We start from the raw sequence: 19,200 nt of genomic DNA, 5'->3' as shown, positions 1-19,200 counted from the left end.
GATCTGGGGGAGCCTTTCCCTGCTCCAAAGCAGCCGTCGTGCACCTACACGAGAATGATCTGCACAGGCGTAGCTGTTGAAATGCACACGGAAATGATTTTCCTGTGTAAACCTGTCCTCTGGATGGTCGATGTAAAGGAGCAGGACTGAGCCCAGCCTGGCAGAGGTGCCCTCCTGCTGAAGAGGACATGTCAGATGACTCTGCATTTTGATTTATTTTGGTATTTTTTTACCTTGCCAGCAGCACTGGCCAACCCCATAGGGGGCTGCAAACATGAGTAAAAACTGGCCAAGAGTCTCCCAGTGGGTCCCTGTGGTCTCATCTGCTGTGCTGGTGCCAGGCCTGTCCCTGCCCCTTGGTGAGGGAAGGAAAGGTGTCACCACCCTGATTTACCTCTTGCAAGACATTCAGTTGTGGTTTTCATCGCCCAGCATGTAGGATGTTGTGGCTTTTCTCCGAAGCATGGCCCCATGGCCACAGGGCAGCATGTTTAGCCCATGAGCAAGTGTCCCCACATGGGTGCTTTTGTATTCCACAATTCGGGATGTGAATGGAGGAGCTGACAAGGTGATGCACCCTTCAACTCTTATCACACCATCACCTGGGCTAGCGAACAAGAGGAGAGCTGTGCATGCTGTGGGCTGTTGAGGATTGCGTGGTTAGCTAAACCTGGCTTAACCATCTAAACTGGCTTAGGTCCCTTAAAAAGCTCTGAACTAAACACACATAATATGTTGTCATTGTCCCTAATGAAAACAGATGCATGTTAAATTGGGGTCTGTGAATCAGTTTAAGTTTCTCCCTCTGCCTGTGCCTCAGTTTCCCCACAAGCAGAAGGGTGATGGGAAGCAGAGGCTCTGACGTGCTGTTTGGAGGCTGTGTTGGCTTTGGGTTGTGTCCTGTGATGAAATACAGCGTGCAGCTCTCAGCTCCTTCAACAATCGAGCAGCTGCCGGCTGGGGAGACAGATCTGCAGCCTGTGATCCCGGTTCACACACAGTTTGTGCCGCAGGCTCCGCATAAGTCATGTTAGAGGGAGCTCCTGTCACTCATTTCCGCTTAAAATAAAAAAAAAAAAGATAAAGCATTCATATAAATGCCCAAGTGTTAATTCAGAGATGTTTTTGCCCCCTCAAGGGATTCTGATGCTTTGTGTTTGCATTAAAAGGAATTAAAGCAGAGTGTCCCTGTGAGCATTTCTACATGGCTGTCCCCTGGAGCGGGGATGCTGCGAGGCTGAAAGGGGGTTGCTGTTGCCATCCCTCTGTGTCTTTTTTGTAGTGGGCTTCTCTTTGGAGGGGCTGATCTCCTGACCCTTACTCATGTGGATTTGCACGAGCGTTGCTGGCGAGAGCAAGGTCAGCGGTGCTGGACAATGTTCTTTGTTCAGGTCTCTGAATGAGGGCTGGGGGTTCTGCCGGGGCTGGGCAGGGAGAGCAGCACACTGGGTCTGCAGAGCTGGTGGGGTGTGAGAGATGCAAAGAGGGGATGCAGGGGGGAAGCGACAACAACCATTGGTCCTGATGGCCTTGGGAAGCACCCAGGTGGGTCACAGACTAGACGCACCTTGTGGTATGAAGCTATGTAGGGTAGAATCCTGTTTTTTATGTTAGAAAATGCAGATCCATTGAAATTCAAGGCTTTTGTGGAGCTTCTCCAGCCTGGGCAGGAAGGGTGCTCATGGTGACAGTTTGAGATGAGACCTCATGTTCCCAAGGTCTTCTGCCCATCCTAGCCGCAGGAGGTGATTTGGGGGAAGGCGGTGGAGCCTTTCTGCAGCCAGAAAATCTTCATTTGCTGTCTTCAGGGTGTTATCACGCTTCTGAAATGCCTCTTCTTTGCGTGGGAACTGTATTTCCTTCCTACTGTATTTTCACAGTCCAGTAAACCACATTGGGCAGATAAGACCTCGGGAGCCCCTACTCCTCAAGGAATTGTATATTCCAAAAAAAAAAGCCACAATCTCCCCCACCTTTTTTTCCCTATTTTAAAAAGGCTGCCCTCCCTTTTATAGATTAGCTGAGCACAAGCGGTGGCTCATTATCTCCCAGTAATGCCTTGTCAGCATCACTCTGCAGAGAACAGATTTTTTTCTTTGGTAGCGGAAATTGTTACACATGGACATCATAAAAGCAGAAGAATATCCCGTTAGAGCATATTTTTCTGTGTGCTTTAATTATCTAAATCTTTCTCCCATTACAAACTCTCATCCTTCACATCCAATTAGCTCCCATCCTCTCTTCCCTCACCAGCAGGTAAATATTGTACCTGCACCCATTTTTATTCGGTTGCAGACAGGGATGGGAAATAAATGAGTGACTGGACACAGCAGCAGCGAAAGGTAGATTGTTATCATCTCCCCTACCATAATTGTGGCTTCTCAGAAATGCTGCTGTTTTGTTGTGTTGTTGTGTTTAATTTTTTCCCAGCAGTCTTTGCCCTTCTGGTGTTTTTTGTTCCAGACTCAATACTCATGTAAACATTGGCTGCCCTCAAAAAAATATTGGTTTAACTTTTTAAGGTCTTGTGGCTAAATTCTGGCTTGGGGGCAGTGGTTGTTGCCTGCGCCTCTTTCTGCTGCCTGTGAGGAGGCATCAGCAGAGATTTGGGGGATGGAGGGACTATGTTGGGCAAAACTGGTGTGTCCAGTAGGGAACAGCGCCATCTCCCTTCTTTCCTCATCTCTTCTTGCATTGAGGTTGCCTGTCCTATCCCCATATTGCTGCGATCTCCAAGGGATCATAGAATCATAAAATGGTTTGGGTTGAAGGGACCTTCAAAACTCCCCCAGTGCTCCCCCTGCCATGAGCAGGGACATCTTCACCAGCTCAGGTTGCTCAGAGCCCCGTCCAGCCTGGCCTGGGATGTCTCCAGGGATGGTTCATCCAACACCTCTCTGGATACCTGGGCCAGGCTCTCACCACCTTCAGTGTCAAAGATTTTTTCCTCATGTCTAACCTGAATCTTCCCTCCTTTAGTTTAAAACCATCACCCTTTGTCGTGTCACAACAGCCCCTCCTAAAAAGTCTGTCTCCATCTTTCTTACAGGCAGAGGGGCAGAATCCTCTCCCTTGACCTGCTGGCCATGCTGCTTTTGATGCAGCCCAAGGTACAATTGGTGTTCTGAGCTGCAAGCGCACGTTGCCAGCTCACATCCAACCTTTCATCCACCAGCACCCCCAAGTCCTTCTCCGCAGGACTGCTCTCCATCCCTTCGTCCCCCAGCCTGGACTGATACTGAGTGATGCTCTGGGAAGCCAGGAGCTGCTGGTTTGGGCTGAGATTTTGCAGTTAGTTGGGTTTTTGCTGCTTCTCTTTGTGCCACACTATGCAGGACCCCATCCAACCTCACTCTCCAGGGTCATCGTGCTCTTTCCATCGCTTCCTCCCTCCCCAGACACCGAGGTCATGGCGGGGGGTGCTGGGAGGGCACATGGAGGAGACAGCACAGCCCCGGGCTGGACATCCCCAGCTTTCCCATCCTCAATGGGGGAGACGGGGTGGCGGAGGCGGTGGTGGCCAGACAAGGTAGCCCTTTGACATTTACAGAATGGCCTTTCAGAGCTGTGAAGTGTCCCCGCTCCGTCGAGGAGCTGCCATATAAACAGATGCCGTCCCCCGGCACAAAATGAGGAATGCGGCGCACAATGGCCCAATGTTCCCCAAAATAAAGCTCCGCTTCTTCTGACCTCCACAAAGGCGGCTCTGAGCGGGGTGCAGGGTCCACCAACCCTTCCACCAATGGGTTTTGGCTGCTGGTGGCTTTGGTTTGAGCCGAGGGAGCAAGGAGGTGAAACCCAACCATGTGCTATATGGGGCTTTTTTCTGCTCTTTGCATCCCCCACGTGCTGGTATTCAAATTAATTGACCTAAAGGAAAATCAACACACGGGTTATGAGCGTTCTCGGTTTGCTCAGGGTGAGTGTTAACAGTGTTGGTTTTCCACAGAAGTGACTCGGAGCATTTAGCTTTCAAATGTTAACTCTTCTACATTGCTCAGAAAAATGTAAGAGAGATTTATCCCCTTGTTGCTGTCAGACATCACAGAAAATCAGCACAAAAGGAGCCGGGCTCACTGGAGAAACGCACCATTTTTAGCAACATCTCTTCTGAATCCTAATCTCGTGCAGCATCCTTTTGTCTTATCCCATCAAAGTGTGACAAAGCCTTTTTCACGAGGGTTGTTTTACAGATGCTCATAGTTCAGCAACATGTTTTTCCTCATTCATAGGGAGCGCTGTTAATTGTATATGTTCCAGAAACACCTCCAGGGTGAGATCTGTGACCAGAGGTTGGCACGTCAGCGGCTGGGAGGGGACAGGGTGGCAGGTGAAGCTGGAGATGCCACCAGGTTGGGTAAGGGCTGGCAGGACCCTTGGTTTCCATCTTCCCCAGGGCAATGTGGCCCCTCAATGGCTCTTCTGGGGCTGGTCCAAAAGGTGATGTTGTGCTGGGAGATGCTGGGGTGCAAGGGGTTTGTGCACCCGCTCTGTGCTTCAGGGTGAAGACGGTAAATGTGTTTGGCAAAGCTCTTCTTGAAAGCCATGGGGGGTTTTGGGTGGCTCACCCACCCTGGTTTGAGACCCATGGGAGCTCCCTCCTTCTCCGACTCTGCCCCAACATCTTACCCAGTCTCATGGGCTTTAAAAGTAAAGGCACCAAAGCTTGGTGCTGTGCTGTTTTGGCTGGCTCTGACTTGGCCATGCAGCCCCTGGGCTCTCAATGGCAGCTGGGAAAACATTCAAAACGAATCTCTCCCTTATCTCCTCCTTGTGGGGGGTGGGAAAGGAAGAAAATAAATGATTGGAGCTTGCTAAGGGTTTTCTGTTACATCATTAAAGCGTGCACAGCAGGCCTGCAAACAGCCCTTAAGGCGATGGTCCTCTGTCCTCCCATCCGTCTTGTCTGTTGTGTCCCTGCTAACTTCAGGATGTTTCTGTGGAGGAGGATGAGAGACCCATCGCAGATGCAACTGAACACAGCGATTGGTCTCAGATCACAGATGTTTTAATGCTCTTTTGTTTTGGTTTCTTTCCCCTTGTGATGAGGCTTCGAGTTCCCATGCTGTCCTGTGCCAAGGGCATTGCCTGAGGTCCCAGACGGAGTCTGTATGTCCTTCCCAGCCCTCAGAACTGGCAGGACATTATCTGTGTGATGCTCTGCAGCTTCAGGCCATGCACAGGATGGGATTTTAGAGGTGCTACTTGTTCTCCATGTTGTGCTCCCAGGATGCTTCTAAGTGTGGTCAGATCTACCTACAATCCTCTTTAACACCACCCAGAGCAACGCATAGAGCGGGGGGCTCTGGTGTATCCCCCTAACTTCTGTGGCTGTAAAGCTGCAGTCTCGTGTGAAATCCCACCCTGGGGGACGTTTTGTTGCCACCAGTGGCACAAATCACTTGGCGAGTGATGGGATTTCCTGCATCCCATGGCTGTTTCCCCTTGAGTGGATGGAGGTAAAATCAGCCTGGCTTTTGTAGACGTTTTTTGGGGTGTCGGCTGTTCCCCTTGCCCAATATTTTGCTTTTATTTATGGCCCTATTCCCAATGTTGTGGTGCCCTGCAGGCGTCGAGACAGCAGCTCCTGAACATGAAACCCAAGGGCTGAGGGCAATTAAATGCCTTATGGGGGTCCCCAACCCATGGGCAGCCCTCACCCTCAAAGGGCTGGATCACTTGGAGTTGGATTTGAGCCTTGCACGTGCTCCCGTCCCCACTAATCACCACCAGCTCCCTCTGTCAGGATCGCTCGTGCTGGTGATGTTTTTAATCATTAAGAAACATATATAAAGTTGATGGATGATGTGTTGGTGATATACACTACCTACACGGTCTTTAAAGTGAGTGTAGTCATAAAAATCTAGTAGAAAGCAAAGCTGGGGGGGGACTTTTGTAACAAAAGTCTGGTTTTGTCCCAACACACCCTTCCATCGATTCTTTTGTGAGACCTAAAAATTGGCTGGCTTCAATGGAGTTAATAATCATCTGAAATGGAGTTGAGCAATTGATGTTGCTGCATCAAAATGTTTCCCTGTTCCCTTCCCCCAAAACAGAAATTCCTGGCTGATACTCAAAATCCCCTTCATTTCTCACTGGGCGAGTATTAAACTGTGGGTCTTTTCTTTTCAAGTTTCTGGGGTTTTATGGGCACAATCGGGCTGTTAACAGGATTCTTTTTTTTTTGGTGGTGGTGGTGGTTTCAATGCATTTATATCATTGACCTTTGCTTTAAAAAGTGTCTGACAGTCTTTACTGGACTGGAGCTATGAAAGGGAGTGTTGTAAGGGGGCTTTATTCTATGGAAGCAATGACCACAGGCAAAGCTTTATATTTGCTGAGTGATTTAATTCTTGCACATGCAGAACTTGGCTCCGTGCCATGTGTAACATGTTGAGAAAAGGTCTGCTTGAGAGGCATTAAACCCAAACTTTCCAAAACTGTACTTTTCTTCTTTTAAAAATAGCTTTCTTTCCTGTTATTTTTAACCTAATGAGGAAAATCGAGGGACGTTGCACCAAAATGCTGCGTTGAGCTCTGGCAGAGTATTGGGGAAATAAACCTTCCTTAAAATAATGAATAGGAGGCTGGGAGAAGAGCGTCATTAAAATAAAGGCTTGATCGAGGGACAGGAGAGAGAACCTGGAAACCTGAAAGGCTGAGGGAGCTGGGGCTCTGGAGCTGGACAAGAGGAGACTGAGGGGTGACCTCATTAACGTTTACAGATATATAAAGGGTGAGTGTCAGGAGGATGGAGCCAGGCTCTTCTCGGTGACAACCAGTGATAGGACAAGGGGTAATGGGTTCAAACTGGAACACAAAAGGTTCCACTTAAATTTGAGAAGAAACAACTTCTCAGTGAGGGTGGCAGAGCCTGGCCCAGGCTGCCCAGGGAGGTTGTGGAGTCTCCTTCTGTGCAGACATTCCAACCCGCCTGGACACCTTCCTGTGTAACCTCATCTGGGTGTTCCTGCTCCATGGGGGGATTGCACTGGATGAGCTTTCCAGGTCCCTTCCCATCCCTGACATTCTGTCATTCTGTGACCTGGGAGGATGAAGATTATCCAGCGCTAGTGCTGAGTCTTGTAAAGCCCGACTCACAGGGCACATCCCCAGAAGATGAATTTTCAGGCTGAAAGTATCAGATCCCCACCAAATGAGTTGCTTTTCCTTGCTCGGCTCTGCCTGTCCCCTGCCCGCTTACAGGAATATCTGTGCAGTAGCGGTCAGAAGCAAATAAGAATAAACCGCTTATTGTTTCATCTTGTTTTAAATACTGTGACAACATTTGGATTAATGGCAAGTCTTGTGAAAAAAGCTCTTTAAAAGTCATACTGAGTTTCTTAACAGCATCCCTTTGAATTCTGCATCTGCCTGCTCCATTTCCAGAGAATGGTCTGGAGAGTGAGAAAACATCATATTTGTTTTCCTACTTGTAATCGGTCCATTAAATATGCCTGAGATTTCATATTCTGAAGCTATTTAATTTTGTGGCCGCTTGGGCTGAGTTCTGTACATTGGTGTGCCTTTTGAGTATTTCTTCTTCCTTTGGCAAGCAAACAACAACAGAAATACTAAATTTTGTTAATTTCTAACAGAAGCGATGTCTTCCCCCAAAACATTGCAATCCACTGCATTTTAATTAAAAACAACACATCGACAGCGCATCAGGCCATTTGGAGCCTCTATTAGGTCTAATCAACAGATTTTTCTAGGGGCTTTTAGAAGCAAATTGTGCGTTGCTCGCTCTTCCCCAGGAGGAGCGAGGGAGAACAATAGATAATCTTTGTGCAGACAGACTGAACATTGACATACTGAATTTGAGAAGTGTGTGAATAGGGTGGGTGTTGGTGGCAGAGCTAAGAGGAGGGTGCGCCCAGCGGTGCGCAGGGGGTGGCACCCGCCTCCTCTGCTGCAGCTGCAGATAAACCCATCTCCTGGAGGGGATAAATCCCGTTTATTGGGGTTGCTGTCCCATGTCCCTGTGCAGCACACAGGGTGTCCTGCAGGTCGCTGTTGGAGGTGTGCAGAGGCACTTCTGTGCTCTGCTGTCCTCAGCATCCAGGGATGCAGGGGATGAGCTGTGGCCACTGTGTAGGGGTGGAGGAGCACAAGTGTGATGGGAGCGGGTGAGGGACCTGGGGGGCTCAGCTGGAGAACAGGAGCTGAGGGGAGAACTTATCGCTGTCTACAACTACCTGAAAGAAGGTTGGGGCATGGAGGGGGTTGGTCTCTTCTCCTAGGGAACAAGTGATAGGACAAGAGGAAATGGCCTCAAGTTGTGCCAGGCGAGGTTTAGATGGGATATTAGGAAAAAATTCTTCATGGAAAGGGCTGTTGGGCATTGGAACAGGCTGCCCAGGGCAGTGGTGGAGTCACCATCCCTGGAGGGGTTTTTAAGACGTGTAGATGAGGTTCTCAGGGACATGGGGTAGTGCCAGAGTTAGGTGATGGTTGGACTCCATGATCCTGAGGGTCTCTTCCAACCAAAATGATTCTATGATTCTGTTTTGTCACATGCAGGGACAGGAGTTGGTCTCGATAATCCTTGTGGTTCTCTTCCCACTCAGGACATTCTATGATTGTGTTTTATTTTATCCATTCCTGTGACTGCTCTGAGAGCTGAGCCTGAGTGCTGCTAGTCTATAAAGTCTCTTACAAAAGCAATAGGTTTGAAGCCTCTACGTGGAGATGCTGGCATGGAAAGCCAAAGGAATGAGGGTAACCCCGGTACCGGTGCTCAATGGAGCTGGGAATGGAGAGGGGCTGTCAGAGCATCTATTGGCAGCTGATGCGTGGGGATGGCTTTGGGCCAAGGCTTTCAAGAATGAGTGATGTTTTCTGGTGCCCAGCTGGAAATTGCTGTCAAGGCAACTGGTTTTGCAGAGACTCAGCCTTTCTTGAACTTCCCATCGCTTCTTGGAAATCGTCGCCCATGGGTTTCATGTCTTGTATTTCTGTGCGGGGTTCCCCGCTCTGAAAAGCGAATCCGAGCGCAGGTTTGTGCTTTGGATGCCGCCCAGCACATCCAGATTTCAATGTTTGTTTTGTCTCTGCAGCTCTGGGAAATGCCAGTGTAAAGCTGGTGTCACGGGCCTGAAGTGTGACCAGTGCGGTGATGGATACTATAGGTTTAACGAAACCACCTGCGAGCCGTGTCAGTGCAACAACCGCTCCAAAACCTGCGACAGTTCCACAGGTAACGTCTCGCGTGACCGTGGTGGGTGCAGATCTTGCCTGTTTCTTTTATCTCCGGTTTTTGCCATTTTCATTCAGCAGACCTCCTGCATCTCCATGTTTATGCCTTGAGTACTCAGAATCTTTACCTTAAAACCAAAACTAAAACGCAGGGCAAGGCTGGAGTTAGTCCGCTTCTGGAGGAAGTCAATAAAAGCTGCGTTATTTACCCTAGGCTGCAGCACAGAGCCTTTATTCCACAGTCTGTATTGGAAATCAGTGCTCTATTGTTCTCTGCACTCACACAAACACACAACATTGGCTTTTAAAGAGCTTTTGTTTAACAGCTGTTTACCTGGAAACATACACGGTACTGGCACTGATGCAACGTGAGTGTTATTGCCACAGATAACGTGATTAGTGCTGGAAAGAAACAGCAGCTAATTAATATTGCCTGCTTTTTCTAAATGTGCCGCGTTCACTTTCCTTGATCATTTCTTTGACTGTCTCTCGTATGGATGTTGATGGAATGCAAATGTGGAAGCACCTGTGCTTGAAGAGCTCCTGGGAGGGCAGGGGGAACATAATGGCTTTCCCATGTCCACTGAAAGGGGAGATCCCGGAGGAGCAATGTTATGTGACCACCTGCCTGATCCCGTTTCAGCAACAGAACTCGCACTTCGAAACCCAAATTCTCATCCAAACTTCCAGGCTGAAATGCAATTCTGTAATGTTTATCCAGGAGCTTAGAAAGAGCAATAATTTTTAAAATGTTGCAGGTTTTTTTTGCATAGCTGGCAGAGATGCAGGGCTCATGAAATATGGGATTTCGGGGCAATTTCAGCGCCGGTGTGTGTTCCCTCGTGGCCTGTGTGTTTGCAGCAGTGGAAAGAGCGGCCGCAGTGCTGGCTGTGCAGAGCAATGTCCTGGTGCTGCTGGGCACAGGGGCTGTTTCTGGGGGTGTCAAGGGTAGCAGCGGCCACCAGATCTGTGCTCCTTGAGGTTGAGTTATTGCATTCATTCCTATACTGAACTTTACGTGCTTAGGAGTTACTAATATTGAAGGATACAAGGCTGTGCCTAAAGCTGTGGACGCACCAGCTGTGTTACTGATTTGGAGCTGCGTGTGTGGGTTTTGTGAAGGAGCAAGATAATCTGCTCGTCCTTTTTCTTCCTCAATGTTTCCCCTGCTCTCGATTTACAAAAAAATGGCAAAAAACCAGAGCAAGGCACAGTGCAGACGTTGCCTGTGGGATGGGGCTGCTCAGGCAGAGCAGAGCTGGGACCGTCCAGCGCTGAGCCTGGCTCTGCAGAGCCCCTCTTTTTGCTTAATGACCTATTGTTGATCTGACAGAAATCCCTTTTTAAAAATTTTCCTCCATCTGCTCTATTTGCTGCCGGGGGTGGGGGAACCCAACGAAACCAGAACGGAGAACAGTCGATTAAAAATGAGATCTGACATCTAATAAGTAACGCAGCGCACTCGGCCTGCTCTAGAGACTGCACTTTGTGTGACCTCCCCAGCTTCACATCAGCTGTGTACAGCCTTTGTCAGACTTTCAAGGGTTTTTTCTGCATTAATGCCGTACTCTGGGCTCCCTCTGCTGGCTCTGCCACTGGCCCTGCTCAGCATCGCTCTGGCCAGGAGCAATATTTGAAATTACTGGGCTGGAAATGGGGCAGCCAGAGCTCCCCAGGCACCAGCGTTTCCTTCGACACGACCCTCGGGCCTCATGTTGTGTCTGTTCGATGAGTTTAGTTGTTTCTTCCCAGCTGGGCTGCTGTGAGGGCTGATCCTTCCTGAGGGCATTATCAGGATGGGAAGCGCTATTAATTATTAAGGCTTTCCACAACGATACCTGCTTGTGAGCCTATGCGTACTTTGCATGGCGGAGCCACTTGCTGACTCACTGGCAACGCAGCCATTTCGCAGGGTTGGTGTAGATAAGTGCGAGTAGTTTCTGCCAATGGGAAAGTCATTGGTCCTGAAATGACCAAGACTGTGCAGAAAACGCAGGTGTGATCCCAGATTTATACGACCATTAATTCATACAGAGCACGGTTCACCGCACTCTTAGTGCTCATCAGGCAAATTGACCTTCCCCAAGCTGGCCTGTCCCAGGCATCCTGCCGAAGCAGCTGATTGAGGTTTGCAGCTGGAAAAACCAAGCCCAGCAGATAGTTTTCCCCTCTAATCCTGACATCTCTCCCACAAAAACCACCGGCTCATGTCTGACAAGCTGCTGGGTGGAGAGCAAACAGTGTGTAGGAGCTGACACCATGCACGTGTCCTTAGTCATCGGGTGCTGCCAGCCCCAGAGAGCTGGTGGATCAGCCGCTTCCCAAAATCGGCAGCTGCCAGGGTTTGGTTCCTGCCCTGGGTGACACATTTGGCTGCAATGAGGGTGCTGAGAGCCTGGCCCAGGTTGGCCAGAGAGGTGGTGGATGAGCCATCCCTGGAGACATCCCAGGCCAGGCTGGACGGGGCTCTGAGCAACCTGAGCTGCTGAAGATGTCCCTGCCATGGCAGGGGAGCACTGGGGGAGCTTTGAAGATCCCTTCCACCCAAACCATCCTGTGATTCTTTGTTCAGGGATGCTCAGCTGCAGAATTTTCTCTGTGCAAAGAGAAGAGCAGGAGCCACGCAGCGTGTTGGGCTTGCAAGGGGACCAAACTGTTCCAATATTAAGAAAATCTGCTGTGTTTTTTTCAGCAGTCAGCATTAGCCTAATTCAGGATTTTTGTGTGTGTGTGTGGTTAATGTTGATATGAGACTTTTCCGTACCCCTTCAGCACTGCTAGATTAGCGCAGTGAATCTCCTGTCTGTGCTTATGTGTACAGTGAATAAACTGCTCCGTGCTGCCCTGGTTTGTTAGAAGGTGGCTGTTGCCTTTTCAGTGTCTTGTACATGAGATTTAATTAAATAAGCTTCCCTTGGGTCACTGCTACCTCAACGAGGAGCCTGCTGCTGATGCTGTTGATGGATGGGCTTTTGATAGAGGCTGTGCTTTTATAACTAGGGAGATTTTTCTTTCTCTGGTCACAGCAATATCAAAATGCAATTTAGAGGGCCATTAGGACACAGCCTCTGCTCAGACACAGCACGTTGATTTTCTGATTCAGGGGCTTCCCTAGGAAGGGGAGGTGGCTCAGCCGAACCCCCAGTTCTCCTCTGTTTCTCCGCGAAGGTCAGTAATTGCTGCTGCCTCGTGCCTGTGCTGGCGATGGAGGAGCTGGAGCCGCACGGGTGGGATGGAGCCATCTGTCCCCAAAGCAGGACGGTGGCACTTCCCTACCCCTGACTGCCAGCTCTGTGGTGCAGGAGTAGGTTGCAAAGGTAGAAACTCATGAGAGTGGGGGGTTTGAAGCATCAAGATCCAGACTCCCTGGCACAGCTGCAAACCAAACCCACTTTCCTTGAGGACCATTTAATATTGATAGCGTGTGTTTGCCTGCGCTGACCTTTTGAAGTGATGAACCATGGGCTTCTCTGCTGGAGCCACCTACTTTTTCACATTGTGTGTGTGTGTGTGCAGAGCGGAGAATGACCATCAGAAGGTCATAAGAGGCCAGGATCATGTTTTGGCCGGAGGGCATCCAAAATCACCTGTGAGCTCTGATAATTGAGAGTGCTCCGTGCAGATCCTTGCTCCAAATGTTCTGCTCCAGTTCCTGCTGCCAAATGTGTTTTTGTGCTCCTGTCCCTTCCCCAGGCACCTGCCTGCACTGCCAGGACAACACCCAGGGGAACCACTGCGAGCTCTGCAAGGAGGGGTTCTACAGGAGCGCCCACAGCTGCCACCGCTGCCCCTGCTCCACCGTGGCATCCACCGGCACTTGCCGAATACGTAAGGCTTTTATTTTGCTCTAATTTCTCAGATAATTAATGTAGCTCTTTGCAATGAAATCGCCACTCGGAGTGCATCAGTGGTACAGGAGGTGGCCAGCAGTGCCATGTAACCATCCATACTTCTGCAAGCCCCCTTCCAAACGTCCCCATGGGGCTCCCAAACCTCAGCCTTCTTGCTCTATTTTCACGTAACTGAGAGAAGAAATCATAACTGTAATAAACATATAAGATATGTTATTATTTCCTTAATCACTTTTGCAATGAAGCCACCCCTGGCTTCATGTAGGCCAAAAAGTTCCTGCAGATTGCAAGAGTTAGTTCTAGCTGTATTCTGAAATGGCTGTTTGAGATGGAAATGTTCAGGAGTAATAATCAGTTTGCTTAGCAACGTGCTGAGCATGCTCTGTGCTGCTGGCACCAGGCATCAGAAACCCCCAAAGCTTTCTTTTTTTACCTAGAAAGAGAAAATGCCACAGTTCGTAAGTTATACAGGGTGTTTCAAAAGATGGACCCGATTTCAAAGATCTATTTGAATCCATCCTTTTGAAACACCCTGTATTTTTAGCTTAAAATTTGAGATTGGTTAATATCCTGTTTCCCTGAAAATAAGACCTACCCGAAAATAAGCCCTAGCCTGATTTTTCAGGATTTTTGAGGATGCTTGGAATATGTCCTACTTCAAAAATAAGCCCTAGTTACAGTACATTAAAAAGTCAATTTAACTCCTGTCCAGGCAGCTATATATGTAAAAAAGTAATACGTTTCGGAGCAAAAATTAGTATAAAACTCTGTCTTATTTTGGGGGAAACAGGGTACTCACTGGCTACTGATTTTTATTGTAGTGACTTGTGGTCAGGTCCTACAGAACAAACCCCACTGCAGGTGTTTCTCTGTGACGAGCTGTGGCACACACCTGCTTTGTTTTCTGTGTCCTTTAGCGCCTGGTGAAACCGCCCCAAGGTGTGACCAATGCAAAACCGGCTACACCGGCCCCAACTGCAACCAGTGCGACAACGGCTACTACAACTCCGACAGCATCTGCGTCCGGTGTAAATGCAACGGGAATGTGGACCCGTTGCGGTCACCCCGCGTGTGCCGGCCGGACAGCGGGGAGTGCATCGGCTGCCTGTACCACACCACCGGCTTCCACTGCCAGGACTGCGAGGACGGTTACGTCCGAGAGCCCGAGGGGAACAACTGCACCAAGAAAGGTAAAAGATGCTCCTCGGGTCGGTGTGGGAGCTCGCTGTGCGGCGGAGCTGCCTGGAGGCTGCCAAGGGAGTGCTGGGAATGGTTCAGATTGGTTTAGATTCATCTGGCCTGTGGTGCAGGGAAGAAAAATAGAACTTTATACACATTGATGCCTCCCAGCCTTGAAACCTGTGGTTTAGAGTTAGCTCTGTAACCACTCTGATCCCCAGCAGCAGGCACTGCTCGTGAACAAGCTGGAAACCAAAAATTATTGGCAGTGTATTTAACTTTTTCAGATTTCAGTTGCCTGATGTACTTGATCTCTTAGTGCCCAGTGAACTGTCCTTACTGACTGGTCCACTCGATAGCACTGTCTAGTTCCCTAGAAAGGGTGTTTATAATAAATTCGTCACTTCGCATACTCTGCAAACAATTGGTACTTGGACCAAGTTTAGGGGTTTTTTTTATTATTATTATTTTTCTTCCTAAATAGAGAAGCCAAAGCTCAAGAGAGATGAGATCCAAACTTGCACAGTGAGTTTACATCAGAATTTACTGGTACCTGCTCTGGAGTCTCATCAGACTTCAATCCACATCCAAGACACTGTGTGCAGCATCTCAGACGCAAACTAGCTGTGGTACTTAGAGCTACTGCATAGCAGGAGGACTTGGAATATAATGAGATTAAATGGTCCTTAAGTTGCTCCTTCAGTGCTCATCAGGAGGTTGGTCCACAAGGTGGATCTCCAGCTCCATGCATGGAAACAATACAGGTGTTATGTGTTAGTTAAGAGAATCCAGAGTTCAGGAAAGCATCGAGGCCCGAATTTGTCATTGTCACCAACAGAGATTTAATTCAGATCTTCCATTAGGAGCTAATGTGGTTTTCACTCCCATGCTGCTCTCGGGAGGTGTAATCACAGAGTCCTCTGCACAGGGAGATGATCAATACAAAAAAAGTTGAATGCTCATTAGGCGGAACTGTATGGTTACAGGGCTGGAAATGGCACTTTTGCATCGGCTCATCCATTATCTCCCCATGCACAGCTTTGTTTTCGTGCAAAGAGCTACATGACCTTGCTCTGTTAAAATCCATATGTATGGCTTTGCCTGTATACTTGCAGTTTTCACCATTCAGATTTATTTTCATGGCATTGTTATAGCCAATTTCTTTTGTGGGGAAAGACTGTTCCCCTTCAAAGGGACTGGGACATGCTCTTCTAGCTTTCCTGTTTCCTCGGCACCAATTTTTTTCCCATTCTTATTAAGTGATTAAAAAGGCGTACAGTTTGTTTCCCGTTTCTTGCACACAGTTTGCCTAAAAATCGACATGCTAAGGTACTGTGCATTAACTAGTTTTAGGTTTAGATTTTCATAAACCGCTAGTGCATTGAGAGGCCTGGTTTTGAGTGGCTTCTAGAGCGAAATCAATTTAAGTGGTCACAGCTGAAAAAGAGCCAATGTGTTCTGTACAGCCTGGGCAAAGCTAAACCCAACCTCAAATACCCACTGTTCAGAGTCTTAAACCTGACCAAGACGTTGACGCTTTCAAGGCTGATGGAGAGAATATCCAAAGGACATAGGGGGTGACCCAAGTCGGTACGTGTGACCCCTGGGTGGGTGGTGTTCCTGCTGCAAAGGTGAGTGGGTTTAATGATGGAGCGTGGCACTGTGTCACCCAACCGAGCATCACAGTGTCCCCAAGAGCCGCTGCGTGGGCTCCCGCCTGTGCCCGTTCACTGCAAGAGCTTTGCAGAGATGGCATTTCCATCAAGCAGCTGGATGTGTGACGCCAATGCCAAAGCAGCCCATTGACTGAGCAGCTGCCGCTCTCAAGGAGCTGCTTTGGGACATCTGGAGCGCTGGCACAGCCCCAGCCGGCGGAAACAGGCGTCGCTGTGTCACCGCCCGAAAGTCAGAGCGTGGCACTGTGTCCCCATGACGTTACCATGGGTTCCAGGAAATGTTTTCACCCATGTCCCCCTTGCCAGTGCTTTGCTGGTGCTGACTCACAAATAAAGCCCAGAAAAGTCCTGTTTCCTCGCTGGTGAATCAGCCATTGTCTCTGTTCTGGGTTTTTTTCTAATTATAGCTACTGGCAGGGTTTGCCAAGAATTGAGTGTTGATGAAGGAATTTGGAAAGGATGACTGAATTCCTCATGCCCTTCTCCCAAAGCTGTATCCAGGAACCCCTTGCTTCTGTCACGTTGCTTCCTACTGTGAAATTCTGCCTGTTACCCCATAGAGAAATGGTGTTTCAGCATCCTGAGTATCCCCATCAACCCAAGGCAGGACCTGCAGGGAACAGAAGAGCTGCTTACAGGGAGGAACTCTGAGCAGGACCCTAAATTAGGTGTGTGGTGCCCCCTCCAGAGGGATTTCTTTCTCCATTGCCTGAGCTGGAAACGTGACAGCCCAAAGTTAACTCGTGGGAGTTCCTCCCGTGGCAGGAGATGCGCTGAATATTTGCAGCTCCTGTTGCCAATGGAGACGCATATAGTGCAAAAATTAGTCCTTTGGAAGTGACTCGCCTCCTCAGTCATAATTAGTAGATGTTCTCTTCAGGAGAGCTGGATCAATACAGCACGGCACCAGTGGCTGTAATTGCTGCAGCTGTAAGTGGGTTTCAAATGAAGTTGCGTTTCTGAAAGCAGAAAGAGAAATGGAAGAGAGAGGGAAAGAGGGTGCAGAGAGTCTCGTGGAGCAATAGATGTAGAGAATGTTTGGGCTGATTGAGGGTTCAGCTTCTGGAGGGTTCCTGTTGTCCGGACTTGAGAATCTAAAATAGATCAGGTTATTCCTGTGAAGAAAATGCTTTATTAGTTATATTTGAGAGCCTAATACTCAAGACTGTTATGGTGCTTTTGGACAACTATAGCTCAACCGGTTTGAAAAAGGTCCAATGAATTTGCATCCCACTTACGACATTTCCAGTGATAATTTGTTGCCAACTCCTACATCTGAGAAGGGAGTTTTATCGCATTTCTGGGAGCAAGGCAGGTTCTTGGCTGTTTTGTGCCCAGGAACAGGCTGCAGAGGAAAACGGAGCTTGTGGCACAGTCTGGTCGTTCCCATGTTCTCATCCACCATATGCCAGCAACTGAAATCAAATCAGGATCCCAACTGGCTTCTGCTGTGTTCAAAAGCCTCATAAGAACATCCAGAGTCTTTTGTTGTTGTTGTGATGTGGTTATCTTCTGCTTCTGGTTATGCAGACTGGGGGTTTCTGTGAGATTTGTGCGTGACTTCTTCATTCCAAAGCAGAACTGGGATTATTTTGTCCTTTTATATAAAGCAGTGTAAATATTGAAACCCATTGCCAACCACTGGGATGGCAGAATACTGATGGTTCATCTTTTTTCATTGTTGATCTTCTTGTACAGGTAAGGCAGAAATAAACCCCATATTGTGACTATAAATCCTACACCCAGTGTACTGACTGAAAGGTTTCACTTTCCAGAGCTGCTGTGTCCTGGTTGTGCAGCCCACGCAGACAATGAGCTGAGTTCCTTTGTTGTGTTCAAAGTCCAAGCTCCTGCTGAGCTTGGTAAAACCCCGTTTTCATGGGCTGGATATGAGCTGGACTGAGTGACTGCCTTTCATCATGAGCTTTTGTATCTAACACTGAATCTTGGCTACTGCACCTATCCATCCATCACAGGTTTTTCAGAGGAATGCTGCAGTCCGTGAGCACTTACCAACAGAAGTTTATTTAAAACAAAAAACAAACCAAACAAAAAGTCCAAAACCAAAATCTAACCATTTTTGTAAACTACTTTGAAAAAATACCAGCTTGAGCAGTGTCGACTTAATTGCTGTAACAACTGTGATATAAATGTCCGCTCGCTTATGTTTGTGTTTGATTCCAGCTTAGCGTGTTTTATTGATCATTTTTTATTTGTTTTGTAGAAGCCACTCTTGGCCCAGAAACAAGGGAGTTTACAACTTCTGCTCCAAATGCCAGCAAGGCAACAGCATTTTCAACTGCAGTGATAAACAGTACGTTGTCTCCAACAACTATACAGACGATACTTCCTATAAGTTCCTCTGACAATAGCACCTCTGCTTTTGCAGACGTTTCGTGGACCCAGTTTAACATAATTATTTTGACAGTTATCATCATCGTTGTGGTCCTACTAATGGGCTTTGTGGGTGCTGTCTACATGTACCGTGAGTATCAGAACAGAAAACTCAACGCCCCGTTTTGGACCATTGAGCTCAAAGAGGACAATATCAGCTTTAGCAGCTACCACGACAGCATACCCAACGCTGACGTCTCGGGGCTCTTGGAAGACGACGGCAACGAAGTCGCCCCAAACGGGCAGCTGACGCTGACGACACCCATGCATAATTATAAAGCTTAGAAGAAGAAGCGGTGATCCAGCTATTCCAAAGTTGGCGTAGAAGAAGTTACAGGGCTTGTTGGAGGGTATCGGGGTCCGCGCCGAGGCTCCACGTCGAGGAATTTGCTCTGCAGATACTCTTAGGCTGGGTGAGCTGTAGCTCGCAGCTGAACAGGAAAACAAAAGTGTAGTACATCCGAATTTCAGGTAGTATGGTGGAATGTATTCAGTGTCCTATCCTCCGTAAAGATCCATAGAATTCACTGTTGTTAAAGACTTGACTATGCTGATCTTAAAATATATTCTCATGAAGAGGTGGTGGGGTGGGAAAGCAGGACCCCATGATTAATCAGATGCTACTTGATTTCCAGCCTTCAGTTTGAAAAGTAGCTCAAGAATTAACAGTGGATTTTCAGGAAACAGACCTTTGCAAAGGCTTCGTGTTAGTTCCTGATATAAATTTGTTCAAAAAGGAGGACAAAAAAAGGGAAATAATTGTTCGCTGTACTAGCACGAGGCAAGTAGAGGAGTGAGTTGCACACTTCAAAGAAGTCACCATTAGCAGTTTCCAGTAAGCAGGGAAACAGGAATAAAAATAGTGAAAATATTGGAGTTAGGGAGGAGACCGAGCTTTTCCC

The 19,200-nt window shown here is 48.2% G+C and overlaps 1 protein-coding gene across 1 annotated transcript in view; it reads left to right on the top strand.

Moving 5' to 3' along the window:
• MEGF9 (multiple EGF like domains 9) overlaps nt 1–18,583 on the top strand; it is a gene marked incomplete at both ends in the record, with an annotated part of 45,340 nt that extends 26,757 nt beyond the window's left edge. The window contains 4 exons of the mRNA XM_080355939.1: nt 9,060–9,199; nt 12,892–13,026; nt 13,967–14,239; nt 18,129–18,583. Of these exons, the coding sequence (XP_080212065.1) occupies nt 9,060–9,199; nt 12,892–13,026; nt 13,967–14,239; nt 18,129–18,583 (1,003 nt within the window). The remainder of the gene's footprint in view (nt 1–9,059; nt 9,200–12,891; nt 13,027–13,966; nt 14,240–18,128) is intronic.
• Between the last annotated feature and the right edge of the window lie 617 nt (nt 18,584–19,200).

Source organism: Nesoenas mayeri, assembly GCF_963082525.1.
Source record: "Nesoenas mayeri genome assembly, chromosome: 18".
NCBI lineage: Eukaryota > Metazoa > Chordata > Aves > Columbiformes > Columbidae > Nesoenas > Nesoenas mayeri.
This window is presented reverse-complemented; position numbering and strand designations above follow the sequence as displayed.